The sequence below is a fragment of the Eleginops maclovinus genome, chromosome 20, assembly GCF_036324505.1.
Source record: "Eleginops maclovinus isolate JMC-PN-2008 ecotype Puerto Natales chromosome 20, JC_Emac_rtc_rv5, whole genome shotgun sequence".
In the NCBI taxonomy this organism is placed as follows: domain Eukaryota; kingdom Metazoa; phylum Chordata; class Actinopteri; order Perciformes; family Eleginopidae; genus Eleginops; species Eleginops maclovinus.
In genome coordinates this window covers 16,819,323-16,839,072 of record NC_086368.1, presented here as the reverse complement: position 1 = coordinate 16,839,072, position 19,750 = coordinate 16,819,323, and the positions used below count along the sequence as shown (strand labels likewise).

General features: G+C 40.7%; 2 protein-coding genes across 3 annotated transcripts; one reads left to right on the top strand and one right to left on the bottom strand.

The window, feature by feature from the left end:
- The first annotated feature begins 169 nt into the window (after window positions 1-169).
- rereb (arginine-glutamic acid dipeptide (RE) repeats b) lies at window positions 170-12,687 on the top strand. Of its 2 annotated transcripts, none has more exons than XM_063910649.1 (17): window positions 170-372; window positions 1,480-1,528; window positions 2,376-2,500; window positions 3,028-3,127; window positions 3,234-3,332; window positions 3,710-3,790; window positions 3,903-4,053; window positions 4,172-4,258; window positions 4,735-4,928; window positions 5,165-5,323; window positions 5,667-5,777; window positions 6,514-7,643; window positions 8,352-8,556; window positions 8,656-9,352; window positions 9,469-9,606; window positions 9,900-10,074; window positions 10,874-12,687. In XM_063910649.1, exons 1-17 carry the CDS (start codon window positions 347-349, stop codon window positions 10,905-10,907), a joined length of 3,561 nt encoding a protein of 1,186 aa, XP_063766719.1. In that variant the 5' UTR covers window positions 170-346; the 3' UTR covers window positions 10,908-12,687. The 2 variants fall into 2 exon arrangements, with proteins under 2 accessions (XP_063766719.1, XP_063766718.1); XM_063910648.1 differs by having other exon boundaries at window positions 5,162-5,323.
- Window positions 12,685-18,956, bottom strand: perm1 (PPARGC1 and ESRR induced regulator, muscle 1). Its single transcript, XM_063910650.1, is given in 5 exon segments — window positions 12,685-14,307; window positions 15,246-15,362; window positions 15,483-16,281; window positions 16,284-18,233; window positions 18,859-18,956. Coding segments are annotated over 4 exon segments (2,919 nt in total). The 5' UTR covers window positions 18,210-18,233; window positions 18,859-18,956; the 3' UTR covers window positions 12,685-14,230.
- Between the last annotated feature and the right edge of the window lie 794 nt (window positions 18,957-19,750).

Below are 19,750 nucleotides of genomic sequence, written 5' to 3'. Positions count from 1 at the left end.
GGTAAGTGGTAATTCACACGTTTGTGTAGGTCGGATGTTACTGTCATGGCTTACATAATATAGTTTAATAACCACAGTGTGTTTCATGGAGGCCTCCTCCCCGTGCAGCAGCAGCTGATGATGAGCAGCCTCTCTACGGCACATGCTCAGTTATGCACACCCAGACAACTTTGAAGGCTTAGCTGTGGCTGCTGAGGTCATTGCACTGGGAAAAAAATAGACTGACTCCCTCCACTACACCGCCTCCATTTTGAATAGCCATGTAATAGGGGATTCGCATAGTTTTTGTGTGTATCGCCCACTGCGCTGCGTAGTGTCAACAAGCCACATCCAAACAGCCCTCGACATGGACGACCTGTTCAGTCCGCGGAGGTAACTTGATTAACTTACCGTTTATAATGCTATTTTAGTTATTATGCATTAAAAATGTCTTTTAACAGTTTTGCAGCGTGACTTTGAGAGCCGTGTGTGTGAAATAGTCGGAGTGTCAGTGGTCACGAAGTTCGTGTCTGGCTAACAAGCTAGCCAAATAACAGCGTAATGTTACTGTCTCGTTAGCAGCTAGCAGCTCCTGGTTGAAAACACACATGTTTATATGAACGCCTAAATGCAGCACACACTTGTTTCTGCAGGTATTATCTTAAATAATGTCAGCATACGCAGATTGTGCATCGTTTATTAAATCCGTTGTTATTCCCTGTGGGTGTGCTGACACTGGTCGCTGTGTGTGTGTGTGTGTGTGTGTGTGTGTGTGTGTGTGTGTGTGTGTGTGTGTCAGCGACATGTCGTGCACACTAACATTGATATTTTCTATTGATTGCATACTTTAGCTCGCAGTTAACCCCGAGACAGCCAGCTGCTGTCAACCTGTTAGGATCTCACTAAGTAGCACACACTGTTCTCGTAATGGTGACCGTAAAAATTAGCAGCTCATGGATGATTGATTGACAGTCTTTTGCGGTAGCTAGCGTCGGATTTCATTCATGTAATATAAGGAAACCATGCAGGTCACAGCTGAGATTGGCTCTCAGTGATATAGGGGCGGGATGTTATTCGGCTGCTGAAATCACAGATGCTCTCACAGCCAGGATATATCGATCACACGTCTGTGCTGCGATAATTACCCATCAAATAACAGTGCATATACAGCACAGCAGACTGAGTTGTTTCTGCACCGACACATTTAGGATTATTGTACAATCGTCTCACAGTTTATACTCACTACTTGAGGTTGCTACACTTTAGGAGCTTACTTGCTGACTTTTTTCTGCAGAAAAAACTCTCCGGCTTGTCATTTTAACACAACATCATCACTTCACAACCATTTATCCTTTTCAACTGCTAGTTGTTGTGGTTACTACATTTTAGCACATTTTAACACAATTGAATGCACGTTTCCTTTGCCAGTGTCCAATGACTGAAGTTGGCAAGTTTGCATTAATTCAGATAATGACTCAATGCTTTATATTTGTTTTCCAGGAGCCTGAACAGCACACAGGGTGAGATAAGAGTGGGATCAAGTCATCAGGTACACCCTGCTTGAGATATTATTTGTCACATTTTATAAAACAAATATATAATATTACTTTTTGAAATAATATTATATATTTGTTTTTATAAAACAATGTTTTGTGATGTTTTTATAAAACATTTATAATGCCAATTGTTTAGATTTATTGATTATTGCTTGGTCTATAAAATATAAAAGATAAAATGTCTAAGGTGATGTCTTTAAAGTCAGTCCAAAGCCTGAGGATGTTTATTTTAATGATACAAAACAGAGAAAAGCAGGAAATCTCCTTATATGAGAGTCTTGAAATCAGCATTTTTGGACATTTTTGTTTGATTGATTCTACATAGTTGGCAGTTATTTTTTTCTTGGTCAAAGATTTTTTTACTAATCACTGTAGCTCTCTTTGTAGAAACACTACTTTAAATAAGTATGTATACAGAGTGTACAGTGTTAGATAAGGCTAATTATTTGACTTGTCAGACCTGTGTATCCAGTGTGATTTGTTATTTGCACGTCTTCCAGCTACAGTGTATGCTTCTCTGTTGTGTGTTAAATTTGAAATTCTATTTGAATATCTCATTATGTTAACACTTTCGAGCAGGTACTATTACCAAACAATAACAAAATATATTTTATTGTAATGAAATCCTTTATCCATTAATACTTTAATTATACATTGTAGCCATTGTTGACACTTGAATCAATCAACGTGTAAATCTTTGTTTTGCAATTTCAGTATTATATTTCAAACAATGCTTAGGTTTATACCATCTAATTCTCAGTTTTAAAACATATATTCAGTTGTGTTGTTTAAGGTTGTTCTAACAATTGTTTGCTGTTTCTTGTCTTGGCTTCACTGCAGGCTAAACTTCCTGAGTTGCAGCCGCGGCCCGCTCCCAGTTTGCAGACTCATACGGAGAGTGAGGATCTGATGTGGACGCCGGGGGTCAATGACTGTGACCTTCTCATGTACCTCAGAGCGGCCAGGTCAGTGTCTTCACTAAACTGCTTAAAAATCAGTGTCACCTTGGTCTACTTGGACTCTCTTCAGTCACGTATATAGGCGAGTATCTTTGCCAGAGTTTGTTAATCCAGCAGTGGCTCAGTCAGTAGGGGCTTGGACTGGGAATCGTAGGGTCGCCGGTTCAAGTCCCCAAACAGACATGAAATATCGAAAGTGGAGTGCTACTTGGAGAGGTCCCAGTTTACCTCCTAGGCCCTGCTGTGGTGCCCTTGAGCATGGCATCTGACACCTCCAATCTCCGCTCCCCGGGCGCTGCACGATAGCTGCCCACTGCTCCTAGTACTAGGATGGGTTAAATGCAGAGGACCAATTTGAAACCTTTGAATGTTAAAGAAAACTGACATTTCGGTTCAGCCTAACTATTAACAATGCTTATTTTCTGCAGTATTATCAAGTATTTCAGAAACACTGCTAATAATCAGACTAAATTTAACCCGAAACATTTGAAAATTACACTCTCTGTATTAACTTCACCTATTTATTTTTCCAGGAGCATGGCAGCGTTTGCAGGGATGTGTGATGGTGGATCAACAGAGGATGGATGTCTGGCAGCCTCCCGCGATGACACCACACTCAACGCACTCAACATGGTGTGGAGCTCAACTTTAATTTATGTTGTCAGTGTCCAGTAAATTCAAATAACAAAAATATTGTGCTAAAGATGTATTCAAAAATCTCTGTTTTTATCAATTCCAGCTCCATGCGAGTCACTATGATGCAGCAAAAGCTCTCCAGCGCCTGGTGAAGAAGCCGCTGCCGAAGCTAATTGAGAAATGCTGGTCTGAGGATGATGTGGTGAGACGCCTTTAGTTAGTAATACAGCACTGAAGGTCAGTCAATGTTAGTCCTTCAGAATGTCTGTGCAGGCAGAAAAAGTCCTTGGGGTAAAAAGGATGCCAACTATTTATGAATTTAACTATGCTTAGACAGTTCAGAGTCAGTTCAACTTTGTCCTATAAGACATTGGTATTTAATTAACTTTATTCACTTTAATATAAAACAAGCCTGCAATGAAATTGTATTTTTTCACCCCTACCAGTCTAGTTCCTCATTATAATAACTATTTGTGTTTAATAAATGTGTCTATAGATCACACAATTAACTTTGTCTAAACTGGAGCCTTTTTCTTGTAACTGTATGTCACTTAATTTCTTCCACCAACACCCTCACAGAAACGCTTCATCAAAGGCCTGAGACAGTATGGAAAGAATTTCTTCCGCATCCGGAAAGACTTTCTGCCCAGCAAAAAGACTGTAATGGAACACTTCTTATTTTGCATACAACATTCTTGTTAATGCATACGGTGATTTCACGGCAGCTATATTTTTATGAGAAACATAACCTGTCCTGTTTTGTTCTGTTTAGGGGGAGCTGATCACGTTCTACTACCACTGGAAGAAAACTCCTGAGGCTGCGGGAACTAGAGCTTATCGGCAGCAACGTCGGCAGCCGTCCTCTCGCAAAGCCAAGACTCGCTCTGCAGCAGTCCCCGTAACCCCATCGCGGAATTACTCAGGTGAGCTTCAGAAATGTGTTGACACTTTTTCTATGCAAGTGTTGTTGGTTATGTTTTGATTAAGTGTGGGATTCAAATGAGCTGGATGACTTTACTGAAGCTGATATTTCCTTCGCAGTGGATGCGAGTTCAGCCAGTGAAGACGATCTTGACAGTGAAGACAGTGAACAGGAAATCAAGAGCTGCAGCCACTGCGGTGCAACAAGTCAGTGCATGTCTTTGTAATTTATTGGGCTCAGTATTTTTTAGTACTAATGTTTTACAAGTTTCTATACCAGACTCTTAATTGTATGAAAAGGGTTTGGGTAAAACTTTCCATTATGCCAATATTATATGATGCTTATATTGTGTTGTATCTCTGTATATTTATAATTCTAATATCAATTTTGTGTTAAGAGTGAGTTTTTTGGGGATACAATACAATAGTGAAATGAATAGTAGTCATAAAATGCTTTGTGTTATTTTGTGTATATATATATACATACTGGTGTATATGTTGTTGAAGAGCATTACAAGAATATTAATGAGTGCTATATATAGCTATACTTATACAGATTTTATTTAAATATTAGTATGTTCATAATTTATTCGAGACATGGGTGTCATAGAAAGTGTAACCAGTACCAGAACGTTTTTCAAACTCTTTGTCGCACTCTTACCTAAAGTGTTTTTTTCCCTCAGGTTCTAAGGATTGGCACCATGGGCGGAGAGACACCTCGTTGATCTGCACGACCTGCCGCACATACGAAAACAAACATGGAAGTTTGCCGCCAGCTTCGAAATCTGCTGGCGCTCCATTCCTGTTTAAACCTGTAAAAGAGGAAGAGGAGGTGAACAGCAAACATGGCATGAGGACACGACGAAGCAGAGCACCTGTAAGCCTGAGGCTCATAGAGATATATTTATTAGTTAATAAACCTTCAAAAGAAAGTGTCGGTGCAGGTTAAGTTTCCAATTATAATATTCACGAGATCTCACACCCTTATTGAATCTGTCAAATTGATTAACATGCTACTTACTAGGAGAATACCTTGTACAGTAGGACAACCTGTCTCCTTGCATGCGTTTCAACAATATTAAATACTGATAGTTTTTTTTCTTTTTAAAGCAGCTGTCATCTTTGAGAAGTGGCCACAGGAGGCTCACGGGCTCCCCCACCAGTGAGGATCAGCAGTCTAGCAGCCAGCCCTCCCCAAACGGAGCGACTTCTAATTCCCTGAGATCTTCTTCCACGGATAATAAGAACGAATCGGGCAAGAAGACGAGCAAGGTTAACATAACCTTATACACTTTGTAACACTTTCTTATCAGAAAAACTGATGAATTTCACGAGGAGATCTTCAAAGAACTCAGCCGTTTAGTTAATGAAAAATAAGTCTGTCCCAGCATGCATGAAACTGAATTACATAACATATATATATATATATATATATATATATATAATATACAAATATGCACATGTACATATAATATACATGCACATTATAATAAGTGACATGTTGTGCTGCTGCAGCCTCACATACTTATTCAATATCACTCATTGAGGGTTTGTGTCATCATTGTTTTCTGTTTCTTATTAACACCACTGTGAAAATGTCATCTGGTTTCCACAGAAAATAAAAGAAGAGGTCACATCACCAAAGACAACAAAGCGTGTGCGGGAGATTCCTGCTCAGGAACCTGATGAGCCCGAAAAAGTTGCTCCTAAAAGACCGAAAACACAGGTGAGAGGGAACTGCATCCCTATTTGGGTAAAATCTTCTCCAAAAAGGCCTTTTTGTGCAGCAGGGACAATAATCCCACTTTAACATAACTTACTCTGCGCTCAGAAAGTCAGTCATCTTGCTTTCCACGCATCCATGACATCCTTGAATGTGGTGGATTTGAGGGGGCAGGTTAATCAAGGCCTTGAATGTTTAGAAATGTGACAAATAGACAAAGGTTAATTGAAAGTGTTTGAACAGAACAGAAAGATAATTTTCTATAACTTAGCTTTTTGAGAGTCTTTCAAAACTGGAATACATTCATCATCTCCCTCTCTTTTAGAGTTTTGTCTGTGAGCTTCTGTAAAGTCAGCTTGTCTTCATTATAAGAGTTATCATTGTTGTAACAGTATTTAACCTTGATCTACGTCAAACTATATGTAGTTCCGATCCCAGCTCCTGCAGTCAACATGTTGATGTAGCCTTTGGCAAGATACTTAACCCAGAGTGGCTCCCGATGGCATGGACAACGGTGTGTGAATGTGTGTGAATGTTCGCTACCGAGAGTCAGGCGCTCTGTATGAAAGTGACATGCTGCGAAGCACTTTGAGGGGTAATAGAGACTGGATAAAGCTTTATATAAGTACAGTCCATTTACCATATTGTGTTTGGTCCTTGAATTTGATGTTTAGAAAGTTCCGGAACCCTAATAATCTATTGCTCAGCGTGATTAAGGAAATATTGTTTGTTCCTCCAGGATCCACGGGGCTCGCGGTCAGAGGGAGAGGCCGAGGTAGAGGAGGAGAGTTCTTCAGAAAGCCGCAGTGCTCAGGAAGATGGCAGCAGCGACACCAAAGACATCGATCAGGACAACCGCAGCTCCTCCCCCAGCATCTCCAGCCCTCAGCAGGGCAACGAGAGCGACTCCGACTCCTCTGCCCAGCCTGGCGGCGTCCTGTCAGAGCTGGCTGCTCCAGCTGTGGGGCCGGCTGACCCTGCAGCCCCAGAGGCCATCCCCTCTCAGGGCCCTTCCATCACACTTCAGCCGGCGCAAAGCATCCCTCCTGCTGATGGCGCTCAGAGCCCACCTCCTGCCTCTCCAGACCCCCCTCAGCCAGCTGCCGGTCAGCCTGCTGGACCAAACACCCGCCCACAGCCTGCCTCTCACGCTCTCTCTGGTCCCCCTACTCTTCCGTCAGCACTGGGTCAGGAATGTCCTCTGTCTCCAGCATTTCAGGTCCCCCCTGCTCTCAACTCTGCACAGCCTCTACAGACCCATGGCCCGTCGGCTCAGGCCCCCCAGCGACCCCCACCCTTCTTTAGGGAGTCTCAGCTCCCCCAGCCTTCTCTCTCTGGCCCTCAAATCAAGCCCCCTCCCACCACTCCAATCCCAAGTTCACACAAACAGGGGCCACACAGTCAGTCTGCTACATCTTTCCCTCAGATGCCTTCCAATCTCCCCCCTCCCCCCGCTCTGAAGCCTCTCAATTCTTTGCCCAGCCCGCATCCTCCGGGCGCCCCTCCTCCCCCCCTTCAGCTCATGCCGCAGCCTTTGCCAATACATTCCCTTCCTACCCAACTTCCAGTGACCTCTCAGGTGCAGACCAACCCTGGAAAAAGCATGAGTTCCTCCCACCCGCCTGCCGCCGCCTCACTCCCCCTCCCCCCTGTAACATCTTCTGCTATTGGTCCTGTGCCGAGCCTCCAGCCGTCATATCCACCACTGAGACCCTCGCCGAGCTCGGCAGCAGGAGTATCACAAATTCAGATTAAAGAAGAGCCTCTGGATGAGATAGAAGAGGCTGAGAGCCCCCCACCTCCACCTCGCAGCCCCTCGCCGGAGCCCACCATCGTCAACATGGCCAGCCATGCCAGCCAGTCTGCACGGTAAGTGGGGAGGAACTCTTTCTAAGGGAAATGATAAATATCTCCCTGTGATAATTGGGGGGGTTGGTTAATTTTGCCTTTGATAGCAAGACAACCTTCGACTGGTAACTAGTGGTTCTTTCATTAGAGTATTTGAAATACAAAAGGCACTTTGGTTTTAGTTCAGTCCATTCAGTCAGGGAGATGTGCTGCAGCTTTACAAAGCACTAGATCCATTTAGAGGTGCTAACTTTGTTATGTTTTTAAATATATTTTATGTTGGCTTAATTGAAGTTCATTGTTTTGTGTCTGGTTGTGTGTGTCAGGCTGTTACCAAGGGTAACATCAAATACATACCATGGAACCATTGTTAAAAAATATTTGTTATCTTAGTTACATATTTGGATATAACCGAAAGTGTCTGTTAGAAGTGTCTCTTGGTTTCAAAATCTGCTTCTGATCATAGCTACATTGAGTGTGGTTGAAGCTGTTTGCAGCTGATGGTTATTGAAGGTTCATGTATTTCAGTTAAGCTGTGGACTGATGCAGTTGCCATTTGTACTTCGTTGTAATGGCAGTCTTTGTTGAGTTAATTAATTCCTAGATTTCAGCAATAGAGTTGGCGCCTAAATTGTTAAAAAAAAAACTGACAAGAATCGAGCCTTAAACAACAAACAAATGAATCGTTTCCTGTAAGTGTATTAATCATGCTCAAATCTTTTCTTTCAGGTTTATCAAACACTTGGATCGTGGTTACAACTCCTGTTCCAGAACAGACCTGTTCTTCACTCCACTTACAGCCTCCAAGCTGGCCAAAAAAAGAGAGGAGGCCGTGGAAAGGTCGAGGAGAGATGCTGAGCACAGTGCTCGACAAGAACGCGAAAGGGAGAAAGACCGCGAGAGAGAGAGAGAAAGGGAGGCGGACAGAAATGCAGTGAGTCTATTTCTTTTTATAATACATAAGCAAGACGAACACTAAATCTACATTTACTGCTGAAATGAACACTGTCTCAAACAATTTGCTTACTTACAGAGAGCCTCCAGCTCCTCCCACGACAGTCGAATGAGCGATGTTCAGATGACCGTTCAGGGCCATGGACGTCCCTCCTTTGAGCAGCCGCCCACCACTGTCGCTGCTGTGCCCCCCTACATCGGCCCTGATACACCCGCTCTGCGCACCCTGAGTCATTATGCCCGACCCCATGTCATGTCGCCCTCAAACCGCAACCACCCGTTCTATGTGTCACTGAGCCCCGGAGACCCCTTGCTGGCCTACCACATGCCGGGCCTGTATGGCGCTGAACCCAGCCTCAGAGAGCGCGAGCTCAGGAACCTGCGAGAGAGGGAGCTCCATGAGAGGATGAAGCCCGGCTATGAGGTCAAGCCCCCAGAAATGGAAACTCTACACCCATCTGCCAACCCTATGGAGCACTTTGCCAGACACGGGGCGATGGGTCTCCCCCACATCCCTGGGCCTCCCCACCACTTCGCCCAATTCCATCCCGGGCTGAACCACATGGAGCGAGAGAGGATGGTGCTGGCTGCCCCTCAGCTGCGCCCCGAGCTGAGCTATGCAGAGCGACTCACCGCCGAGCGGCTCCACGCAGAGAGAATGGCATCTGTCGACCCGGCTGCCAGGCTGCAGATGCTCAATGTGACGCCACACCATCACCAGCACTCTCACATTCACTCACACCTACACCTGCACCAGCAGGATCCCCTCGGGCAAGGTGAGGTCAGATCTATTGACTGCTGTGTCGAAAGATGTGAAGGACAATTCATTAGGACTTCGGAAAAGCTGACGGTTTTACCTAAATGTACTGAATGATTTACTTTCTTCATCCAGGTCAAGGCCCTCATCCCCTGGACCCTCTGGGAGGAGGCCCACGTTTGGCCCGCTACCCTTTCCCTGGCGGCCCAATCCCCAACGCTCTACTGGGCGATCTCCCTCATGATCATGAGATGCTGCGCCACCCACTGTTTGGTTCGTAATCTAAACTCTTAGTTCGGTTTACCACTTCATCAGACGGGGACAGTGCTTATGAGAAAAGTTTGAAAGCAAAGAGGATAGAAAGATAAAACCAGGGAACAAAGTATACAGATACAATGAAAGCCTGGATAAGAATGAAACAAGAGAGAGCATCACGATACAATGTTCGTCCTGGTGAGCTGTGGATAATCAGCTCAGCTTAATACATTAAGCTAAAATGATAAGTTGGAGCAATTTGAAACCAGACCCTTTAATTTGAGTCTTTATTAAATCTCTGTTACCTGTAGGAGGTGCATATCCACGAGAGCTGCAGGGCCCGATTCCTCAGATGTCTGCTGCTCACCAGCTCCAGGCAATGCATGCTCAGTCTGCAGAGCTGCAGAGGATGGCTATGGAGCAGCAGTGGCTGCATGGGCACCACATGCATGGAGGCCCACTCCCGAGTCAGGAAGACTACTACAGGTGAGGCTTTTGAATGTAGTATGTAGTGCACAGGCTTCAAACTATCAGAGGTATCACATTATTATGGTAACTATGCAGCTTAATGGGACTACATTATCTCATAGTAATGACTCAGTTTCTCATATATAATTATCAACATCATTCTAGTGTTGTCACAATATCAAAATAATGTCCTTGAATGATACCTGCCTAAAATATTTTGACAGTAATACTGCAACAATTTCACATTCAGAAGGCTTTAACATGTCAACGTGCTGCTAAAAACAGGTTCAATTCTTGCTGAGATAAGTGTCTGCAATACTGTAAGCTTACCTGTTGAGTAGATGTGGCACATAGGTTCTAGGGCTTTTGGGATTGTGAAAGGTTAAAACATGCTGATGCTGCTCTTAACAAGCAATCAACAGCTCTATTATCTAATTACCTTCATAAGTATAAGCGCCACTCATAACTCTCAGCGTAAGTATTTTGTAGCCATACCCTGCTCTGCTCCCAGGGCTTTCGCTAAAAAAGAGCAGTCGTACGTGAAGCATGCATATATGACAAAAAAAAACACGCCCAAAATGCCTGCAGCAGCTGGAAGCTTAGCAATGCACAACCACCACCCTCTCATTATTTCCCCCACACTATTAATAAATATAGGGTATGGTACCCTTCTTAATGGTAGGGTATTGTGATATCTTTTTACCAGAATTAATATACTGTGCAAGACTAGATAATGCCACAATGTGTAGTTAAACTCAAATAAGACAAAAGTCAGACAAAAGTGTTGACCTTGTTTCTTTGTTTCTGTTTGCTGAAGCCGTCTGAAGAAAGAAGGTGACAAGCCATCTTGAGTGCCAGGTGGTGCATGCCCTGAATCCCTACACTCCTACCCAAATAGAATACTGTGTACTTTTAAGACTGTAAGAGAGTATTTGTGTGTCCAGTTTTTTTGTTTTAATATATTTTAGGAAAATCTTTGTGGATCTTTTTGTGCATTCCTTGTTCAGCACTTATGGGACTGTCAAAGTTCGTCTCAGATTTTCATATCACTCTAAGACTTTTTACTAGTTTTTATTATCAAAATATCAAACATTCTCACCCATTCACGTGAGATTTGAAGTGACAGATTTTCTCTAACAAACTGTTTCATATGCATATGCGATATGAATTTGCTAATGAAAAAATAGCTCTTACAAAGGATATGAAAACAGACTGACTTTGGTGTTAAGTTTAAATGTCTATCTATGATTTCCTAATGATTTCCTTGTACAGAATGACCTTTTAATCAGTGTTTGAATGACTCTAACGACCTAGCATGACTCAGCCTTTTTTTTTCACCAAACTAGAGTAGCAAGTTGCATTGTGGTGCTTAGAGCATAGTATAGATTGTTTTTTCTCTTAAATCTGCTAAATATTTGTCTAAATCCTAAAGTTTTATATATCAAGATATCTTTTCACATTATAACCGAAGCTTTTATTCGCTCATTTTTGAGATTGTAAATATTAAATGTTCACAATATTCTATATGAATGAGTACTATTCAAATAGCAGTAGACGTGAACACCTGACCCTCGATCCAGCACGATAGCAGTAAATCATAAGCTAAAACAGTACTGAGTATTATAAGGTAAGATAATTATTAATTGGACCATGATCTGTTGCTAATGCAGAACATTTTGTTAGAATAATGTATTTACATTGTTTTGATGAGAGGAAATGAATTGGAGTGAAAATAAATCCTAAACATTTTATTGGAATTTTTAAAAGAACTGCCTCTAAATTCAATATTTATGTGACATAATATAAAAGTGTATCCATTGCATATTTATTTCAATAAATATTTCTGCAATGACCCCTTGTTCTCTTTGCACCTGGAGTTTCTTTGTATCAATAGCCTGTGGTATATACAATTTATAAGGTACGCCTAGCTAAAGCTAACACTGTCCTGCAATAAATTCTACCTTCATGAAGGTTGTCATCAGTTTTCTTTGACGCTTTTTTTGAGAGATGTTGATATGGCTGATATAACTGGTGATATAAGAGGATATAGTTTAGTTGAGTTCAGTAATGTTCCTTTTGCACAACTCGAATACATACATCAAACAAAGTCACAATACAACTCATTACTTTTGGAAAAGTAACAAATCAAAGCAAACTTATAATGACCAAAAAAGGTTATTAGACAAACCATTTTTACATCCATTATTCTGTACATTTGTCATTGCATACTCATAATGAAAGAATTGATCAAAAATATATATATGTATATTATAGTTTCCCAAAAATTCTATACCTTACTTTAAAATGTTGTAAATAATCTTTTCATTTCCTTTAACATATGATTTATGACTATGCTAATTATGTCTTTGACTATTATACATACAGTATGTGTTTTAAATGTGTTCTTATTTTTGTAACATACAAACTCTAATTAGGAACAACTCATTATCATTTTAGACATGACTTGCAGTTTGTGTGCTGTTGAAATGAAAAGTGATTTTTATATTCTGTCTGCACAGTTAATATCAGTAAGGGCTTTATTACAGAAACACTTTTTCAAGATGAACTGTATTTGACTGTGTTGCTTTCAGTTTGGTATACCTAATAATAAACTGACAACAGGGTGCATTACATGTGTGAAAATAGCAGAAGTTTTTATTTTCTTTCTTGCACACATCAACTGGACAGAGAGGAGCGGGATGTATTCATGGTTTTAAAGCATTAAACCACCTTAAATGCACATATTCTGTCAAAAATGTAAAATCACATGAACCCAGGCTTTTTTAATGGCTTTGACAATAGTAATTTGATCTTTACAGAAAATGCAGGGGTCAAATATAAAAGCAATTGAGACAGTAAAACCGGATATGTCAATTCTATTTAGTTTATATCAATTACACAGGAAAAAAAAAACATTTTGTTGCAACACATATTTTAAAAGTTCCCAGCAGATGAACTGACTTTTAATTACATAGTATTTAGGCACCGTGGTTCCCAATGTGGTGACTGACATGACAGGAAGTTCACATGAACTACATTTCATCACTTGAGTCTCACAATTGCTATCATTAAAATATATTTGTTGTTTCTGTCCCATGATTTGTACATACATGGGATACACCCTTCCACCAAGTTAATGCACGTTAGGCCTGTACTTTTCCTTCAACCTGCTGCCAGACAACAACAAACAAATAAACAGACCAACCAAGCCCAAACATACCCTCCTTGGCACTGGTAAAACTACACACGTTATTCTTTTTGAAGTTTAAAACTGGGCTAACCCTGTCAAGCCTGTGTGACATTATGAAAATATAATAATCTCAAAGTGTGTAAAAAAACAACAACAATAAAAACAAATTGTGAGCCTGTGATTAGACATAAGTTGACATTACTTTGTATCAAATGGGCACAACGCTCAAAATAAAGGAACCAATGTTTACCCATCATGCACAGCTCATGCAGTCACTTACTTTACATTCTTACAACTTACGACGGCCAATACCTACAATGCAACTTTTTTCGTGTTTTCATCTACCTTTTCATCCTCTACAAAAACCTCCCAGAGACACTTTGCTTCAGCTCTCTACAAGCTGCTCTTAAAACTTGCACGTTTAAAACCATATAACATACATGCCATCACATTCACAAAGAGCATGTGTTAAAAAATGTCTGTGCTTACATAGTGGTCCAAATATTAACATCAGTTTACCCAGAACTGAAATATTAAAGTGATCTAAAAGTTTAAACATAAAGCTGAAATGTTTTCATGTTGAAAAGATAATGCTGGGCATAAGCTTATTGTAAATAAATCCCATGATAAGACCAAAGCCAACATTGTGTTAACTTCCCCATCCTATGGCTTTCATTCCCAAGCCAATCTGTTCCAATTAGGTCTTAAATATGTGACCTACTATTACTAATATTATAAACAATTAATTTTTGGTTACTCTGCTTCCATGGAATCTGTTTACGTAAAATGACCAAAGTTTAACAGTAAAAAACCTTTTACTAGCCTAGATGCTTCATTGTAACATGGGGAAAGACAATGATAACTCTGAGGCAATATTAACATACAGTACATATATAAAATATATATCCTTGTAAATGGACCCAAGTGAAAGTGTTAGGAAATGATTCCGCTCTTGTCTGTTATCTATACGTATCAGGCATCCTGTTAAGAAGGATTCCTCCTCTTCACATAGTGCCGCAGGTACTGGATGGCTGACAGTGCACTCACATTTGCTAGCAGAGCTGAAGAGGATTTAAATAGAGTTTACTGTGAGGAATTGTCATTTCACCAACTTACACAATACTCTTTGTGATGAATATTTAAAGGTCACCTATAATGCAAAATCCACTTTTCAATGCTATTTATACATCAAAATGTGTCCGCTCTGTGTTAGGAGATCCGGAAAGTTTCAGGAAAAAAGATTCTCTCTCTTTTTGTCCTGATCCATTTATATCTTAAAATTAGCTGATCAGATGTTGGCCCCTTTGTGATGTCACAATGGTTTTTTGAGTTGTGCAGCCATAAGCCAATAACCGACCAAGGTAACATGTTTTGTATATATCTGAGACCTATAATATATTGTTGAAAAAGATTATAGGAAAAAAAATCCCAATTTGGCATTAATAAAGTATATCTTATCTTATCTTAATAGGAGATATTTAAAGCCCCTCAAGATGTGGTTTCAAATATCTCATTTAATATTATTAGTTATTAATTATTAAGGTGTTCAGCCCACAAACACTAATCCGATATTTAAAAAGGAAATGAAGGACATCACCCCCAGAAAGAAGCTGATGGAGTTCAAATGCAGGGCCTTTTAAGTATGTATTTTAGACACCACAGTTAGATTTGTAGACTATTGAATGTAACAGCAGAATATCAATGCAAGAGTTAAGGGCTGCACAATCCTAAAAAATATGCAATAACATTGTTAAATCATAATCATCTTTTGGTATAAATAAACAAAATAAATAAGTGTACTCTGTGTTTTGCATTCTGTTGATTGTGGTATACTTCTAAATTAAAACAAATATCTTGTTAAATAAAGAAAATAATATTTTTTCCAACTTTATTTAAATTAACAAATTGAACTGAACACAGAAGGCACCAAAAACATGACATTGTTAAGATGATTTATAAAATGAACGATGTATTGTGAAGACCTGGAAAAGTTTCATACCTGCTTTCCAGGCATCAGCAGCCTCAGGATCGGAGGATTTTAACACCCAGGAGGCAAAAGCGATGCAGACCATACACATGTCTGACTGCTTCAGTGAGGAGAAAATGCCCTCTTGTTCTGAAAGAAACATAGACCATAATACATAAAAAATGAGTTAATATTCAAAGATAATTGAATGGTGTGTTTGAAAAAAAGATGTTTCACATCGAGACTGGAGAATAAGCAGCTTAGACTTACTTGTGGCCTGAAAAGCATCCAAAACCCTCTGCTGCAATGCTAGCTCGTTAAACAGCAGAAAAGGAGATGAGTCTCTCTTCGCCATGAGCACTGTGATTGGTGGGTCCACACTCTTCGTGGTGATCTTCTCAACTTCATCTGGGAACACCATGAAACCAGATCTACTGCACCAGATGCTCCCTTTGTCGGGAAAGCGAATCTTCCTCATCAAACTTTTCCAATTGTAAAATCCATGTGACGCAGACACCCCGCAATCATCTCCCTTTATGAAAGAGCGAGACATGATCCTGAAGGGGGAGATGTCACCCTCCTCCTCGCAGTCTGAACGCAAGAAAACAAAATCCGGATTTGGGAATCTGAGTTCTCTAATGAGGGGCTGAGAACAAGAGAAAATGGGGATGGGTTTCTCCTCACTGTGCTGGGAATTGAAGAGGAAAGAGAATGACATTTCATCGCTGAACGCACAAAGCGAATAGTCATAAACAGGAACCATTGAGATGTCAACGGCATCATAAACTTTAACACATTGCGAGTCACTGTTTGTTCTCTCATCGCTGTAAAGGTATTCAAACACTTCAGGGAAGGATATTTGATCATGTTCACCCTGTAGATATGTAGGTATTTGTGTTTCTTTTAAAACCAGATTTTCCTCCAGAGATGGACAACTGCTAAGAAACAAACTGCTCTCATCATTGCTGAGTAACAACTGCAAAGATAAATCTTCTGTTTTGAGAGCTGGTACATTGTGCATGCTTTTGCTTTTCGTGATCCGTCTCGGCAACACAAGTTTGCTCGAAATTAAATCACTTGCTTCCTGATCTCTGCATAGTCGTCTAAAGGCACAGGTGTCTCCTTTCCTTCGGAGCTTAAAGACTCCTCTTCCTCATGTGCTGTGAAAAGAGAGTCGTCCGTGCTCTGTTGGTTTTTGCTTTGAGGGTCGGGACTCTGGTTCCTACTGGCACTAAGGTATTGCCAGTACTCTTCTTCGAAATCGGACGTGGAGAACTCACAGCTTGAACGATCGTGCTTGGATTCATCGGGCTGTGTGAAATAGTCGGAATCAGCAGCGTCAGATGTATCCATCAGAACACCATCAGATGAATTACACTCCACTGTGTCGAGCAAAGGGCCTTGATCATCTGCGTTTGGTGTTACTGTATCTCTGGGAGGGGTGCTTCTACCCATCCTGAGCTGCAAAATATCATTTATCGTCAGCTTTTCCATTTCATCCCAAAAGGACGAAATGGCGTACACAGGTCGAGTGTGTCCTGCTGCTTCGGCATATGTTTCAGGGCTGTCGGCCACAGGGCAAGGTGTTACAGTTAAATGAGGTATGGGGAGGAGCTGATTCACTGAAGAGCCACCAGATGCTACATGATTTACTTCCTGTTTTTGGAGTCCAGGTGTATCTGCAGGAAACGTGCTGTGTGTTTGGTTATCAAATGTGGAGATGTCATTTGGCATTTTGTCCGCACTTTGGCCGGCAGATGGCTGAACATTGGTGCTTTTATGACTGTCACAGTTAGAAGCTGGTAAATCAAAAGAGAGAGTGCCATCATAAGAATGCATTTCTCTATCTTGCGTGTTGTCTGCCTCAGTAGTCAGATTGAATAGATAGCTGTTTTCTGTCAGAGATAATGAGCTTTGCAGTTGTTGGTGTTCCTTGAGGAGATGCTGAAGTTCCTCCACTGATTCGGAAGCTGACAGATAGCTTTCAGAGTCAAAACTGTGAGTGGAGAAGAACTCAACACCATCTACATATTCGTCAGACTCCACACTGTCTAACTTTATTGGTTTTTTGGGTCTTATTGTGTTGTTTGATTTGGTGTCTATAGTTGGCTCACTGACATTGTCTTTAGGGGAATTATACACCACCAGTTGTTCTGACAAATTGTCTTCCTCACCAGAAGTTAAAGACATTTGCGATGAATCTGAAATGACTCCCATCTGCACACTCTCAAAGTTTTTTACTAAGTTATGGTCTACTTCAAATTGACTATTATCTATCGTTGTCTCTAACTTAAAGTGGTTTTCAAGTGATTTCTCCTTACGAGTTTTTTTTTGTCTTCGTTTTTTTTTCACAGTGGCAGCACGCACTCCCTGTCGTGCAGGACTCTCATTCACTGTCACAAACCAGCGCTCTTTTTCTCCTCTCAAACCACTCACATCCTCACTCACAGATCTGTCTGTAGTGATCGGCTCATTTACATCTAGCCCTGTTAGGTTGTAGGAAAGTGGGTCAGGTTGCTGTGTGGATATGAGGTCATGAATGTCACTCTCAATTTGCAGAGCTTCATCTTCTTTTTTCAGCTCTGATAATTCTTCATCTGAACACACATTTAGTTGCTCAGTTTGCAGTTTAGTTTTGATGTTGGCTTCTTTCTCCATTGTGTTGATGGCATTTTCTTCGGGATTACCATGGCGTGCTTCAGCTTTTGTTTCTTTTTGTCCTCCAGCTGAACCACAATTTCTCATGTTCTCTTCCTCCCTGCAGCATCCTGCAGCACTGCCTTCAGCTCCATCACTGTTTGCAGCCCAGCTCTGCTCTGGCTCCTCTTGGCCTGCACTGAAGACTGAACTCTGATTTCCCAGGTCCTCTGAATCACTGAGGTTCCAGCTATCAGGGCAGGCGAGGGAAGGCTGCGCCAGACCACACTCCTCGCTCTCCTCATAGAAGCTGTTCCAGTCATAGTTTGCAATGTGAATGCTGTGATCTAAATCATCCATTTTATATCTCATATGCTCCTGAATCTGAAAAAGAAGAAGACAAAAGATCAATGTTGGCGGGTTGCAAATTTAGGTATATTGAATAGGCCAATGCAATGTGTTGCAGTACACCCTTGGTATCCCCAGTAAGTTATAGTTGAAGTTACAACTCATTTGAAGTGAATGTAGAGCGTTGGTTTGGAGCTTCACCTTGGTTGTAATCAGCTTTCAATAGCAAACTGTTGCTCAGAAATCAAACATGCTCCTAAATTACTTCAAAGCTTGAGAAGGCAGCTAAGCAACACCACGAGTAGCGCAGTTACAAGAGCCATAACAGATCCCAAAATACTCCGGTCATATGACCTGATATGAAAAATTCAGCTGTTCAATGTCAGGACACAACCTACTGTATAAGCATAGAAAACATACTCAGTGGGGGTCACTGATGCAATGTTTATAATACCTTAGATTTAGCACTTGATCACATTTGTAGTGTTGTTTTAGCTTCAGGATCAACATTTTTTTATGTTATTTTTCAGGTGTGGAGTTGTAAGGATCACTTGCTCTGCTTCAAAGTCGTTTACAGGGCTGTTTGATTACATAATCAACATGAAGCATATAGTCTTAGTATGTTTATGTCGATGAGTTTTTATAGTAGAAGAAAACCTACCTGTTGCAGAATGACCAAGCGTCCACTTTAAGGCTTCAGGACTTTCTCCATGCAGGTTCATTTCAGCTCTGATGTCCGTCTGCCCTTGTGTATGTCAGACTGGGGCCTTGCACTCGACTGTTATAAATAGAGTAGTATGTCCAGTCACATGTAGCTGCAGTCGTCCGTCCCTCTATTAACAGAGGTATGACATTTCAATACCTTAAAAATACAAGACCTCTTACAGGCGTTAGAGGTGACACCCAAAATAAATTCCACTATAACCCTATAGGAGTTCGAGGACACATTGTAGATGGATCATGGGTATTTTATATACGAGTCACATTTATTTAAAAAATCTGAACACATCTTCGAAGTCATGTACACATAATTCACTTTTAATTTATTTACTGTACTTCCTTCATAAAAGATGTTTTTAATTCATAAAAGTTTGTCATTACAATCCCAGGTAATTGAACCTGATAATTATAATCTTTGACTCAATTCTTACCGTAAAGTACTTGAAAACCCTTTGAAATCATATACATATAAGGGTTGAATTTGAAGGGTTTTCAAAATGAACCTTATTTTAAATAGTGTACATTTTTAACACATTTGCCAGTCAGTCTTCTGATCATGTCAGCGATAGCAGAGATCATAAAAAAAAAATCCTCCCTAAAGCATAAACAGCATGTGATATTCAAAAGGATTTTAAATGACAGCTATATTTCTTCTGAATCCCTATCAAAGAAGGAAGACTTATGTAGTATCTATTTACATCAAGACAATGAAAGTACCCTGCTGACAGCAAGTGTAAATAAACAAAATGTTTATACTATAATGTGTTCAACATTAACTAAATACTTTTATTCCTGGTTAGCTTTTTTTTCTTTTCTTGTAGGAGCCAATAAAT